Below are 16,007 nucleotides of genomic sequence, written 5' to 3'. Positions count from 1 at the left end.
CAAGTTGCTGTTCCTAAACCTGAATTTGAAATTCTGCTATGATACGATATCAACCTCCTCGGGGGGACGCTTAACTGCAAGAATATTGTTAAAGCTACCTTAGCGCACATTGCTAGATTTAAAATAGTCTGTTCGTGGGCAAGTTCAGTAACATACTGCTCTTAGAAGTATTCTCTGACACACTCTAGATATTTCATAGTATCATAGAATCCCTGCTGTGTGGAAACAGGCCATTTGGCCCAGCAGGTCCACACCGACCCTCCGAAGAGTAACCCACCCAGACCCATTCCCCTACCCCAGTACTCTACATTTAACACTGACTAATGTACCGAACCAACACATCCCAGAGCATTATGAGAAACTTAGCATGGCCAATTCACTTGACTTACACATCCTTGGATTCTGGGAGGAAACCGGAGCACCTGGAGGAAACCCACGCAGCCACGGGGAGAACGTGCAAACTCCACACAAACAGTCACCTGAGGCTGGAATCAAATCTGGGTCCCTGGCGCTGTGAGGCAGCAGTGCTACCTACTGAACCATTTACCTGTCTTGTCACCTGTGTTCATCTGGTCGGCCCAGTCAATAAACAGATTACAAGAAAGTGTGTTTTGTAGCAGTAATGTGTGTATTTTCATAGCAGATGGATTGCAGCGGTTCAAGCAGGCTGCACATCCCCAGCTTTTCACAAGTAATTACGGATGGGCAGCTATGCTGGCCTTCCCAGTGATGTCACATCCCATGAATGAATTAAACAAAATGAGAGATTGCAGGTACTTTGCTGTCAGGAGTGAGGTTAGTGTGAGAAATTTTACAATAAAAGGTTTAGAAATAATAAGAAAATAATAAGTTTCTGGGTGGATGGAATTTCATGCTTTTCCTCACCCTAAACAAATTCTTATCATATTCATTTCTATTTTGATAAGTGGCTTGCTATAATTCTTTTGGATTGGTTAGCCTGCTCTCTGCTCATTATAAATTTAAGGAATGTATGCTCTACCTAATGCATTGGTACTTCAACAGATTTTTGGGAAGAAGAATATTATGGTGTAATAAGACTCTGATATGTGCATTACTAGCAGACTCACAACTGAAACAGGAAAGTTTGTAGCAATTACCAAATGGTTTGTTGACCGGGATGGGAAGGTCAGCCTGTTGCTGCTTAGTCATGAAAATAGGCCCTTGTTGTTGATGGAGGAATGTCATGTACTTAAAGACACTGGTCTGTGACTTTCTAAGGAATTGTAGTAAATTTTACATTTGGTGTCTTGATCTCATTTTATCTGCGTCTCAGACTCTGCATCTCACAGTTGGCAGGAATGAGAATGTTTATGTTTTCTAATGGTCAAAAAATATAATTGTGAATTAGGTGATCATCAGAAACCTTTTCATTTACTTTGAAAGTTCAGCATTTTGCCCTGCCAAAATATGTGAAGTCATGGAAAGTCACTGCATCTGTGAGGTACTGGTTGGTAGCCTTGTTAGCCTAAAGAGAAAAGCCAATTAACAAAAAAACTTGGAAATGAATGTACTTGAGGTCAATTTTGAAGTGTTCAAAGCAAGTTGGATCAATATGTGCCATTCGCACGTTTACTGCTGTGTCCTTTTGGGGTGAAGGGTACTTTTCAGGCATTTGCCAGCTGATGGAGGTTGTGATTGCTGGGATAGGTTTCCCACTGCAAAATGTTGTGATCAAAGCCCGAGAAGACATTCTGTAATATTCCCAATTGCCTTCTTTGTAAGATGAGTAGAAGTTAACTCAGGCATTTTGCGATCTATGTGAGTGAGGCTAAAACTGAGGTCCATATCCCAAATGGACTTTATTTACACTGGTCAGGAAATTCTCACATTGGAGGTGAGGACGTTTTTAGCCTGGGACGCTCTCTCTTTAGAAAGGGGCCCATATTTGAGGCTACTGTCCAGAAATATCACAAAAGGCAAGAAGTGATTGATGTCAGTGAATACTTTTGATAAATTTATTGTCAACTTCTTTTCCAGGGCACATAGGCCTTCTTGGAGCAGGAACAAATCCAAATACTGGGCGAGGCAAGAAACCAAAAATATTTGTGACCGAGGGGAAAGACGTGGCACTCACTGGTGTTTGTATAATTTTTCTGCGATCTTGTACCTCCAAAGCAATCACTGTTGATAACGTACACAAGGTAAGAAATTGAACAGATTTCAGAAACTACAAATTAGAATACTTGGGTAATATATTAATCCTTTGATGATAATTCTGTCCCATTCCACTGCTGCTTCCTGCCTTACTAACCGTTGTTAAGGCAGACACATTGATCATAAACTTGGTCAGAGATGTTTTTAAATCTGCTACTTGGAAGCACTAAAGAAGAGCCCATGGAAGATGGTTCATGTGATTTTTATTGCTTCTTGTGTGGCAAGATTCCTGACGTGCAGTGCCTCCTTGTTATCAGTGAACAATGATTTGTATATCAGCTTAGCAAATTGTGGGTATCAACTTATGCCCTTCAAAGTTGGAATTAGAGCATGGTGAAAGGGCAAGTGTATTACTCCATTGGAAATGGGTACGCTGTGTGATAGTAATCTGGCTATAGCAAGCCTTCTGATGTACATGCTAGGCATTCTGGCAATACTTTTGCTGCTTGAAACCTCACTTGGTACATATTCATTTCATAACGTTATACTACATGATAGTAATGTATCCTTGAGGAAGTCATAAGAATTAATTTTAAAGTAATTATACTGAGAATGCACAGAAGTGCATACAATATGGTCCAAAGTAAGCTGAATAATTTCATTAGGACCCCATGGGATCTTGGTCTTGACTTGAAAAAAATGGTTTACATAAAAATGTTCTGTCTGGATGTTAACAGGTCAGCTCCCTCTTTCCTGCCTTCCCCAATTCCTGTTACCTTCCTCTTTTCTTCTCTTAAAAGATGGCGAATTATGCTTTGATATGGTTCTAGGTTTGAGATCAGTTTTTCAACTGCACAGCCATGACTGTATTTTTCATGTGTGAAAGTAAAATTGTAAATCTTGGTTCATTTGTTAGAGATGAGCAAATGCACGCTCATCTCTAAATGAGAAGATTGTGGGTTCAAACTCTGCTGCAGGGATTTGAGCACCTATTGTATTGAAATTCCATCTGTTGTCTCTGGTTGGATGAGGAAAATCCTGTGACATTATTTGAAAAACAGAGGGTGTGACACTGGAATCTTAGCTAATATTTATCCCTCAAGCCATACCACTTAAGCTGATTTTCTGGTTTGCACCACATTACATGATGTATTTATCTACTGAATAATTAAAGAGTGTATTTAAAAACCATAACTTTTACACCATTAATGGACATTTCAGATATCATGTACAATTTGAGAATGATTTTTAATTCTACAGGCACATACAATAATGTGATTCCAGAAATAATGCAAGTAAAGATTATCCCATTCATATGTTTGTTTATTACTAAACAATTTGTGTATAATACAAATGATCCTGAGCACATCACTTGTAAATACAAGATTCAAGTATCATTAGTACTTATGGCTGGTTGTTATATGTTTGTCATGAGGAGAGAAGGGTATAAATATAGCTTGAAGATTGACTGTTCTCCAGGGAGGAAGAGAAAGAGAGATAAGCAATGTTGTGTATTTCACAAGTTTGGTGTGTTTAATCTTGCTGTCTGCAGAGTGGACACCTTATATAATAAAGCTTTGCTGATTGATAAATGCTTTGATTCCTATCCTTCTTGAAGTGTAACACAAGAAGATAATTGGCCATGAGTATAAAATTTGTTGAAAAGAAGCAAAATCATGGATCTCACTACTGGTCTCAGAGGCATGTAGTTGAAAAGAAGAAATGAAATCAAAAGCGTCATCACTGCACCAAATCAGGTACAGTTAGTGAGGGGAAAGAAAATTCACCCAGGGAAGAGGTGAACAGTGCGCCAATTGGACTTGACGCCCCACATGAACCTGAGCATCTCACACTTTCTTCTTCCATCTGTCCACCTTCTTCGCAGTTCCTCTCCCACACAGCAGCACAACTCACATCAGTGGGCCTTTTACCTACGTCCAAATAAACCCTGATGACACAGCAGGAGATCATTCAGCCCATCGTATTTGGCTACATTGTCCCTTCCTCAAAAAAAGCTCAGATCGTCAGAACAAAAGAGATGAGCCTGGTAGAAGAAGCTTGCCGCATGTGCCATGGTGAAGGAGCATTGAATAACGACGATCCTACATGGAAAGAAATGTGTGTTAGGGTTTATAGGTTTGGAAAGGATCAGGCAACCTCAGGAATAGTTTGTTTTACAAGGTGCCAAAACTTTCATGGTAGGTCCTTCTCATTGGAAAAATAAAGGTGGGAAAAGTTGGTACAATAGGACTGTATGATGACAATATAGCGAGCTGCAACTCCTACACAGCATTTCTGTGATTTTTTTCAATCTATTAAAATTGCAGCAGACAGTGTCATCCCTGGGTCCTTGAGTATTTTGAGGAGTCTGGTGCAGCAAGAGAAGCTGGATTCCAAAAGTTGTAAAGAAATAACAGGAATCCTACTGAACCATTTTTCACCAAAACCGTGGTGATCGCTGAAAGGTTCAGATTCCATAATGCAACCAGAATAATGGTGAGCAAAATCAGAAATAGCTGGAAAAACTCAGTAGGTCTGGCAGTGTTTGTGGAGAGAAAGCAGAGTTAACATTTCGGGACCAGTGATCCTTCTTCAGAACCCCTCGAACATGGTGGCTGAGAGAGTTCACAAAATGGTGGCTGAGAGAGTTCACAAAATGGTGGCTGAGAGACAAGCACTGATACAGACTCAAAAGTGCCATTGGTGTGAAAAAGCAGGGTCACACAACAGCAGCTAGCAGTATGAAGAAGCTGTATGCAGAAACTGCAGCAAAATAGGGTGAAATAACTCCACAAAGGCCAGAATACTGTCACCAACACCCTCTATTTAAATGTGTATGACACTGGTCCAGCTAGCACAGAGCTGACTCCTGGAGTGACTAGAGCCCCTGACACACATGTTCATAACTGTCAGCCAGGACGTCCTGATTGGGCTGTTAACCTGGTCCAATCAGTGAACTCATGTTCTATGAGATCCAACTGGCTGACCTTGTTTCATTTACTACAAAGGGCACAGTCAATGGGCGTGTTTGAGGAAGAAACATTAACAATGTTCAGCCAAAACATAGAAACCATACAGTGAGAAGAAGAGCTACCCAGTGCAGAAAGGGTGAAGACGAGCTGTTATCAAATACACTGGCTGTTCCTGGCAACACCAAGTGGTACGGTGTCACTCCCTTACTGAAAGGCAAACTGGGAAGAATGGAGGTGGTTTCATTGATGCCTGAAAGTGTGTATCAGACGCAGTTCAGCCACATGATGCTGCAACCTTAAAATTTGTCCTAGGGCTCATGTGGCACAGTGGTAGTGCCCATACCACTGGACCGGGGGGAGGGGGGTGTGTTCCAGTCCCACCTGCTCCAGAGGTGTATAGTAACATCTCTGAACAGGTTGATTAGAAAAACAGATTTTTTTTTCTAACGAAAAATAGAAATTGTCCAAAGAACATAGGTAAAATGGTACTTTTTCAACGTTGTAATAATATTCAGTTATAAGATCACTCTGAGGATTTGTCCCTTGTGTTGTCAAAGGAAACTTTCCAGTTTTATTGGAAAGAATGTGAATGGAGAAACTCAAATTCAACTGGGCTGAACTAAATTATTGCTGAAAATGTGTTGCTGGTTAAAGCACAGCAGGTTAGGCAGCATCCAAGGAACAGGAAATTCGACGTTTCGGGCCAGAGCCCTTCATCAGGAATGAGGAGAGTGTGCCATTATTCATCAGATTCTGAGACTGATCTGTCACAAATTCTAAAGAAGCATGTCGTTACTTTCAGTAGTGATTTGGGAAGTATGGAAAAGATCTCTGACAAAATTGAAAATCAAGAATGAAAATCAAGCAAAATGTTGCAAGGCTAGATCAGTGCCTTATACAATGTGACCAAAGGTTGGGGCAGATATCAAACCATATGCAAATATGAATTGTACTAGGATGGTACTTTACCCAACCTGGCAATTAATCTACTCAAGACAATTTGACAGTGACTACTACACTTCTGATGCTGGTAATGCACAGTCAAGAACTCACTTGATAGTTGTAGCCTTTACCTATGACCTTCAAGCAAAAGCTTAAGGATGAAGAAAGTCAAGAGGATGATCCTTCTATCCTGCATTGTGAAATTAGCAGATCAGGTACAAAGTGCAATGGACAAAAAGGCCCACTGTACTTCGGCCTAGTGCCATATATGAAGTAAAGCAAAAAGGATCCGTTGTTGAACTAGTTACTCACAAACTTAAATCAGATGATAATAGGAGCATTGCTTGCAACCTACAAACCGGTACTTTCTTGACAATTAATGCCCTTCCAGTACTTTTCAAACAAGTGCTTAAGAATAAAGATGTTGATGAATGAAGCACCACCACTTCAACACTGTGATCTTACAAAGTTCAATGCTTCCATAGTGTGGAGAAAGGGGAATATGGTGCTTCATCCCAGTAACAGGTGAGAAGAAGCCAAGTGGGTTCTACTGCTGAACTGCAAATCTGCAATCTGAAACAACAACATGTGGGAAAATATACCCCTGATTCAGGAGATCGAAAACCATAGCTTCTCTGGAAAAAGTAAACAAAAACCAGTAGTCTTTGTGAAATCCTTGGATGACATTGTGGGGAGAGAGAGGCATGTTCACCCTGGATTTGTAGTATCAAAGCTGGAGTCAGTGCTATCTAAGAAAATGATGATGTGGTTCTTGGTTCATGTGACAAACATAACTAGTGCATGCTGAAGAAGTACTTTGTCTTATAGTATCTGGCCTGAAGATCAATGATGATGGATTGTGTACTTGTGACATAGGCACCAACAGAGCAAGTGCTTAGATCACCATTCAAGATCTGAACATTGGAATCATAAATGGTGATAGAGCACAGAGATTAAAGAAGGCAAAAATAAATCTTCTGAATGCATACCTTTTCATGAAATCATTGATGAATGTTACTGGACTGTAAATTCATTGTTAGTGGAAGGCAGTGAATAATTTGAGTCCTTTAATATTGGCCAGAAAAGCATCCCTAATATTAAGGAGACAGATCTATTAGATGCAGAATGTGCAAAATTTCAGCTTGGCCTGGCTAAAGAGCCTCATTGATCTATGCACTGAAGCAGTTTTTGGATTAACTAGACATTACAGGAATTTTTAGTAGGATTGTAATTGAAGCAAATTCAATCAAAACATTTTCTCCAAAAGTAGATGACAAATCATTAGAATAAAGTTATAACATAAAAGTTAATTTGTAAAAAATATGTGCCTTCAATTTTGTATGTCTTGAAGCAACTAATGCCAGTATTGTCAAAATAGCCCATGCCTGTATAGTCCATGCAGATATCCTCTGTACTGGGGGATTAGGATGAATTTGGATTTGTTGTCTATCTGCACTTTGGATGGAATCTTCTTGAGGTGTCTGAGGACTTGCCAACTGGTTGGAGAATTGGCATGAGACCCAGACTCCTTATTCCAACAAAGGCTATCTGAGCCATAAACCAAACAAAAAGCGATGAAACCACCATTGGGCCTTCTTGTGGAATCAAGACCCAACAGGCAGAATTCCCATCAAGGGAGAGTTGCCTGAAGAGTATCCCTCAGGCTCAGAAATGATCAGGACAAAGTCAAGCGATGGGGAGGGTGGGGTTTGGTTTCTTGGGTTGGGGATCATAGAGAGGGGTCTTGATGGCTGGAAGCAAGGGTAGGGACATTCACTTCCTGATGTTCATTTCTTTAGCCAGAGATTCAAAGAATCATAGATTCTGCAGCACAGAAAAATGCCCTTTGGCTCATCGAGTCTGCACGATCAAAATCCGACCTGTTTTAATCCCATTTTCCAGCACTTGGCCCATGGCATTGTTTGCTTGATATTGCAAGTGTACATCTAAATTCTTAAATGGTATGAGAGTTTTTCCCTCTACTACCCATACAGGCAGTGACTACCAAATTACTACCACTGTCTGGATAAAAACATTCCCTCTAGACTTTAAATCTGTGACCCCAGTCATTGGTCCCTCCACCAACCGGAAAAGTTTCTTCATGTCTACCTATGTATGCCCCTCACAGTTTTATACATCTCAATCATGTCCCTCTTTCAGTCTCTTTTGCTTCAAGGAAAACAAGCCAGTTTAATACTCTGCATAACTAAAACTCCCCAGCTCAGGCAATATCCTGGTAAGCCTCCTCTGCACCCAGTCTAGTGTATTCACATCTATCCAACAATGTGGATTCCAGAACTACACGTAATACCCTTGCTGTGGCCTATCCAACGTTTTATACAGTTCCAGTATAATCTCCCTGGTCTTAAACTCTATACGTTGGCTAATAAAAGCAAGTATCACAATGCTTCCGAAACTACTTTATCTATCTGTCCCACTATCTTTAGGGACCGGTGGACATTCACAGCAAAGTCCCTCTGATCCTTTGTGCTTCTCAGGGTCCTACTGTTCATCATATATTCCCTGGCCTTGTTTGTTTTGATCAAGTGCATCACCTCACATTATCCAGATTGAATTCGCCACTGGTCAGCCCATCTGACCATTCTATCGATATGCTCCTATAATTTAAGGCTATCCTCCTCACAGTTTTCCAGTGTACCAATTTTCATATTATCCGCAAATTCGCTGATCAGCCCTCCTACATTCAAGTCTAAATTATTCATATGTACCACGAACAGCAAGGGCACCAACACTGATCCCAGCAGAACCTCACTGGATGGCAGACTTCCAATCATATAAACCAGTTGACTTTGCTTGAGGCCCCCCCCGACCTGACATGTTGAACATTGGGTAGCAGCTTTCATGAGCACTGCATGGTGATAGGCCTGTTTGCAGCTGGGTTAATGGCAGTGATGATGACTTGTGGCCTTTAATTGGTCCTTCATTTGTCATTTAAGGGCTTCAATTGGCAGTTGTGTCAGAAGGTCCACAGTGAACCTTCCTGTCCAGAACTATCCCAACAATAATGGGAAGGCAGCAGAGTTTAGGTACATTATGACCAAGATTAAATATCATTCCAGCCTTCATTGGGGGTAGAAGATTCTATCCATTGTGATAGTAGTAATATGTAACAAAACAATTATATGTTATGTGCATTATGTCAATGGACTGAACTAAATATATTACCCATTAAAATATTGTTGATGAAGGCAATTCCGTTTTGTCTATAACTTTTTTAGGATGTAACCTTCAATGTTCTTGATACATCTGATGTTGGGTTGCTGAAAGCTGCTGAACAACTCCTGTCAGAAGTATTTGTTCCTGCCTTGAAGAAGATGAATGACGGTTGGGGAGAGCTGAGCACTCCCCAGGCCAGTGGTGTACGCCAAGACTTCCTGAACTCATTGGATGGGTTTGTGAGCATTCTGTCTGGTGCTCAGGAAAGCCTGATGGAGAAAGTAAGCAATTGCTATAACATGCATTTCATTTGCACATTAAAATATTTAATAAATCCTCTTCTGCTTACAGGTCTTAACAATTAAATGCTGCATCCAAGAAGGTTCATAAATGTAAGAGGGACTGTGGTTCTATCTACTTCATCCTTCCTTGAGCAGACATTACAATATATTTGGCATTCTGTTCGCCGAGCTGGGAGTTTTTGTTGCAAACGTTTCGTCGCCTTTCAAGGTGACATCCTCAGTGCTTGGGAGCCTCCTGTGAAGCGCTTCTGTGCTGATTCCTCCGGCATTTATACTGGTTTGAATCTGCCGCTTCCGGTTGTCAGTTGCTGTCCGCTGCAGTGGCCGGTATATAGGGTCTAGGTCGATGTGTCTGTTGATAGAATTTGTGGATGAGTGCCATGCCTCTAGCTGTCTTCCTGTTTGTCCTATGTAGTGTTTTGTGCAGTCCTTGCAGTCCTTAGTGAAGACAGCTAACAACCCGCATCCATTTAAACAAACTAGCCATGAAACGACACGACCAGCTATCCTTAGTAGCCACACACACAGATGACAAACAACATGAATTCGATTGGGACAACACCACTATTATAGGGCAAGCCAAACAGAGAACAGCCAGGGAATTCCTAGAGGCATGGCACTCATCCACAAATTCTATCAACAGACACATCGACCTAGACCCTATATACCGGCCACTGCAGCGGACAGCAACTGACAACCGGAAGCGGCAGATTCAAACCACTATAAATGCCGGAGGAATCAGCACAGAAGCGCTTCACAGGAGGATCCCAAGCACTGAAGATGGTTTACAATTGGCAATTTCAAGACCTCAATCTGAGGTGAATTCGATGGTCCTCCACTGTATTGCTGGTGATGAAGCAGACCCTATTGCATATTGTGGCCGTTAGTTCCTGGGAACATTTGGTTTCGGAGACTCCCATTCCCCAAAGATGAGGCTACAAGTGAGAAGCACAGCCTTGACATTCCCAGCAATTCATCCAAGAACTTTTCCCTGTGATCCAGGGCTTTGCCTGCTTGTCCATTTTGAATTTAACCACTCCATGGGCACCTGTCACTTACGTTGAAGCTCCCTGTTGATTCCCAAACTGTTGTATCAATTTTAACATACAGGCTGCCAGGATTTCAGAGCAACGGACCCTCAAAATTGGCTGTTTCTGGGACTGACCTACCGTCCTGAATCAACCTTGATCTCTGGAATTTCCCTTATGTCATTTTCAGTGCCAACAAATTCATGCCGGGGCTTCCATTTGACTTCGGCATGGGGCTCCTGAAATGCAGAGGATACTTCGGTCCTCTATGTACGTTGAATTGGATTAGGTAAAGTTAGCATTTAACTAACATTAGGGTCATGATGAGTTAGTTTCTGTTTTACAGCAGAGTGCGTACACCTTTCATATGAGGCTTGGTCAGCCTGAAGGCTCAATTCAGTAAGTATACTTGTGGATATATCCCTCTGTGTCCAAGAGAGAGGGAGAAATTGAGCTGTGTCGCACTGCTTTCTTGCTATGACACCTAACCTCCTGGAACTCAAAGAAGTAGTGAAGTTCTTTATACTATAAAGGGCATGTGCACACACACCTAAACAGCCACCAGTGATGTGCAGAGTAGGCAGCTTATTATTCAGTCAGTTTCCAATGCTGATTTAATGTTAACGCTGTCATTTTTGAATACCGCAACCCAGCTTATGCCCTGTCTTAACCTCATACAGTTGAACAAGCATTAAACACCATTAAATTAATGCCCCCCCATCCCTGTTCATAGCAGGAGACTAGCTCTTCAAAGGGTATTTTGGGAGCAGTTTCATGACAGTGAGGACTATTGCTTGAGACTACTTCATTAAAGCAGCACTGATTGAAGTCTGTCAACTTATGCAGTGACACCTGAAACCTCAAAATAGGGCAAGGATCAAGGTGACAGTTGCTCCTACTTTTCATACATGTAGTGGGGGCCTACTGCTGAAGAGGGTCACTGAGGCACTACATAACACATAAAAAAGACTCCATATCCTTTCCTCTCCAGAAACAAATGTGAAAGGGGTTTGCATAGTTCACCAGAGGAAGTGGTGGACGCTAGTACGATTGCAACAAGTAAAAGGCATCTGGATGTGTATATGAATAGGAAGGGTTTGGAGGGGTATGAGCCGGGTGCTGGCAGGTGGGACTAGATTGGGTTGGGATATCTGGTCGGCATGGACAGGTTGGACTGAAGGGTCTGTTTCTGTGCTGTACATCTCTATGACTCTATGATTATGACAACATCCCTTTTTCTCTTTTCACATTACACATCTAATGTGAACTCCAATGTTTTCCTGAGCCAAAAGTGATTCTACTCCCTTAATATTTGCCTCTCATGCAAATATAGTGAGGATATCACATAGTCAAATGCCTGTTCTCCTGGCAGTAGTCATGATCAGATCATTCTGCACAGTCCTCTGTGACACCTATGTTTGAGATAACACAGCAAGTTACAGGTGAGCTACAGAATGACAAGAGCCAATACGAACATTGGCTGATAAATTCGGTTTGAAATACGTGAAAGTTTAGAAAAAAGGCACAAAATGAGAGCCATACTGTCACAAGAAACATTATTGAACACTGCATTTGCATCCTCAAGTAATACTGCCATAGCTTGAATCACTCTGGAGAAGCTCTGCCCTGCTCAGATATGTGTTTATTAGCATTTGTGACAATGCACTTCATGCTCGGCAACCTGGCTATTATGAAGGAATAGGTCTTACCGACAATCCAAATTTATAAATTAATTTGTGACGTAATGTGTACAATGTTAAACTAATTTCCCTTTGGGCACTTTGAATGCTGTCTTCCTGTCACTCTTTGACTCTTAGAGCTCTGAAGTCATGTTTCGCCAGTGGCTGCAACATAGGTGATGGAAGGCTGTTGATCTCTAATTCAGAAGAGTGTAGATGACGTTGGAAGGTGATCTCAAGTAGCTCTACACCTATAAGGCTTATCTTCAGATGACATATGTAGGCCTGGGCTGCAGCAGTCCAAGTTGCATCCAGAGAGCAGGATTGTTTTCCTCAAAGTGAACAGCAGATTTGTGCTTCACAGAGCCACTGCCACTACCTTGGGGCAGTGCCTCAGCATATTTACTGTAGTTTTGGCAACAGGCTCATGGGTTACTGTGATACTGTGGAAACCCCTTTGGAATGTTAGAGATATTATAACGATACAATGACTTTAAGGGGCATATTTTGTCCTTTTTTTTGAGGAGAGGTTTAGAGTTAGAGGCGCTGAGTTGTCTCTTCCACACCAATAAGGCAATCAGCTTGTGAGGCCCTTTTTATTTTAAAAGTTAAAACAATAGCTGCAGTATGAATGGGTGGAGTCAGGTTCCCACAGGACCAGAGTTTTAGTTTAGCTTTCATTCTTTGGGGTTTTGATGTTGGTAGTGGAAGCTGTTAGACATCTGTTCAGCCACAGAAAAAAAGCTGGAGTTCTTTCTGTTTGCCAGAATTTTCTCTTGATGTTCCTTTCTCCTGGACTGGAGAAACATTGCATGTGAGACAATCTAATTTACTGACTTTGCTTTTGCCAAGGGTGTGGTGATGGGATGTTACTATATTGGCACATATGCTGTTTGGTAGTTAAATACTCTATTAATATACTACACTTTCCAATAGAATTAAATGTTATACCAATTCTTCTTTCTTTTGTATCTTTTTAACTGGGTGTAAGAACGAAGTGTGTTTTGCTTAAAGCCGAGTAGTGTGACCAATTGAATTATATCTGGAACACAGCACCTTACATTTACCTTTAAATAGGATAAAAGTTAGGGTCTAGACTATCACCTTAATATATTTAAAGGGGGTTTGGTCTGCTCCATGACAATATCCAGAACTATGAGTGCAACAGTCTGCATTTCCATAGTGGCACTGAATCTTTGATATAGAATGGAAGATGTTTGTGCTGTAGTGGAAATTGATATTGGCCAATAGTTGCTGTGGCCTGGTGGGTTCCACATGGTTGCTGATGGAAGGGAATGCCCTGTTTTGCTTTGTTAAGATGAGGAATGAGAGTACAGACAATGTTAGTGTGTTTACCATTCAATGCTCATCTTCTTGTGAGTTCTCTGACCTCATGTGTGAATGCAGCCTTGAGTGAAGAGAAAGTTTGGTGTGAGGAATGGTGTATGGGGTTGGAAGCCAGAGGCCCCAGATCTCCTCATCACCAGCTTGCTACATAACAGATTGAAGGTGAACTTGAGGTTTAAGCGATGGATGAAACAGTAAAATACTGCATTGCTTTGTGTTCTCAGCATTATTGTCTCCTTGACCAATGAACCATCTCCTCTGCATGATTTTAGTAGATGTGGACATTCTTGTCTGATTCTGTTCTGTCCTCCAGTCTACCTTCTACTTTAAGGAAGAGGTCAGAATGTTAATGGATGTATAATACTCTGTTTGGGTGATGTGCCTGTTATAGCTGAATAGTGAGGTGTATGTGGAGACATTGAGAGATGAGAATAAGGCTGGCAGCATTGATTGTGAGGTGATGTGAAGCATTTGGATGTTAGGCTGAATCCTGAGTTTCAAGGATTATAGGGTACGGTGAAATGATCAGCATGAGAGGCTGGCATTCTTCATTGAGAATCTCCTGACCTTTGGTTTCAAAGTTAAATAGCACATGCAATTCATTCAAACTTTCTGAAATCTATTTTAAAATTACTTTTGTAACTGAATGTTGCTCTTTCAGCCTGAGTTATGACAATAATGGATTGAATTTACACTCTTTCAGATTAGCACTGATTAAATTCACAGCCATACAATAACTTGTTTTTCTGTCTTTCTAAAATGTTATTTTTTTTGGACTGTAGGTGAATTTGAAAGAATGTGAGGCCTTTGATTTGAGGCTCATTAAAGGCCCATCAGATTATTTGGCTGTAGCCAATAGCACTGAAGCTTTGGAAAAGATTGAAGCATGTATGAAAGTGTGGATCAATCAAATTGAGCAGGTAATGTTAAAATGTGTTCTATTTATTCTGGAGACCTTTCTTGCATAACCTCACGTTTACAGATGATAGGATGCGGACAGTTAAGGATTTTATCCAAAACTGGCCTCTGTGCTCTATGATGGGGTGAATCAAAGTACCAAGCTAAATGGATGGATAACTGGATAAGTCCAGCATGGAGAAGAATTGTTGTGGATTTTAAACATTTTTAAAAAATGTTAGTCTTATACTTTACAAACATTCAATTTAACTCAAATTAAGTGTTTTTATGTGCTCAGACATTTTTGGATTACATTATTTGTGGTTGATTTTCTTCTATAGCTTGTTTTTGCATAAGGAACTAATTGCTTATATGTAAGAATACAGGTGGTGTGATCTGACTATGAAAAAGACCAAAAACCCCACTGTTCAAAACAGCATTTCATGCCATTTTTGAGCTTTTTCTCCTGATGTGATGCCTCAGTGTGGTTTATTTTGTATGAGAGGGACCAATTTGTCCTCAGGTCTCACCAATGGTGGCCTGCAACTGTATGATTGCAAATGTGTTTATGTTATGGTATTTAAATGTGAATTCCAGTTTTTCTTCTAAAATAATTCACCGTCTTTATCTGAGATCAGGTGCTCAACGTGGGAACTTCAGGATCACGGTACGTGATAGCACAACCTGCCAGTCTATGCTGTGCCAACGGGATCACCTATTAAATTATTTAAACAGATACACCGACTGGCATTGTCAATAAAACACTTTCGAAACATTTTGCATTTTCGACAAAAATCTTAAAACAACTTCTAAATCAGAATTCTGAACGCTCGAAAGAAAACGCATTTCTTCAAAATAAACTTTAATCTCGTCCAGCTATTTCTCCTGGAGTCATTCACTCGTTGCTGTGATACAGCTGTGTCTTGCTGGTTGCTACAAATATACCCCACCCCACCCCGAGTCGCTCCATTATATTTTCATGAATGATTAAAATGCTGCTGAAGTTCAACACAGCAAAAGTAAGGAAATAATTTCACATCCACTGCTGGAATGGATTCAGAAGTTATTTTAAGTTTATTAAGTACAGCATTTGTATTGTGCCCGGTAGAAACTTGGGCAGGACTACCTTGGAACATTATTGGCACTGAATGATGGAAGGCTTCAATAATGGAAGCCAAGTGAGTCGTGTATCCAACTGTAGCAATTTAAATTCATGCAGTGATTATGACGTTGTTACTTTCATAGGGGCTTCTAAGGTACATTATAAAGTTTGACACCATGCCACGTTAGGTGATTTTTGGACAAGTGGGCAAAAGTTTGGTCAAAGAGGGAACTTTTAAAGTCCATCGTAAAGGAGGAAGGAGATGTGAAGAGTTGCAGGAAGCGAATTCTGAAGGGAAGGAACTTTGAAGGCACAGCCACCAATAATGAGACGGTCAAAACCAGGAATACTCACGAGGCTAGACTTTGATGAGTGCTGTTATTTGGAGAGCTGTGAATGCTGGAGAAGATTGCAGAGATCAGGAGGAGCCTGACCACTGAAAATAT

The 16,007-nt window shown here is 40.9% G+C and overlaps 1 protein-coding gene across 1 annotated transcript in view; it reads left to right on the top strand.

Moving 5' to 3' along the window:
• Positions 1–16,007, top strand: part of dnah5 (dynein, axonemal, heavy chain 5) — a 298,393-nt gene that overhangs the window by 14,633 nt on the left and 267,753 nt on the right. The window contains exons 4-6 of the mRNA XM_060825297.1: positions 1,999–2,162; positions 9,269–9,487; positions 14,345–14,482. Of these exons, the coding sequence (XP_060681280.1) occupies positions 1,999–2,162; positions 9,269–9,487; positions 14,345–14,482 (521 nt within the window). The remainder of the gene's footprint in view (positions 1–1,998; positions 2,163–9,268; positions 9,488–14,344; positions 14,483–16,007) is intronic.

This window comes from Hemiscyllium ocellatum, chromosome 5, assembly GCF_020745735.1.
Source record: "Hemiscyllium ocellatum isolate sHemOce1 chromosome 5, sHemOce1.pat.X.cur, whole genome shotgun sequence".
NCBI lineage: Eukaryota > Metazoa > Chordata > Chondrichthyes > Orectolobiformes > Hemiscylliidae > Hemiscyllium > Hemiscyllium ocellatum.
This window is presented reverse-complemented; position numbering and strand designations above follow the sequence as displayed.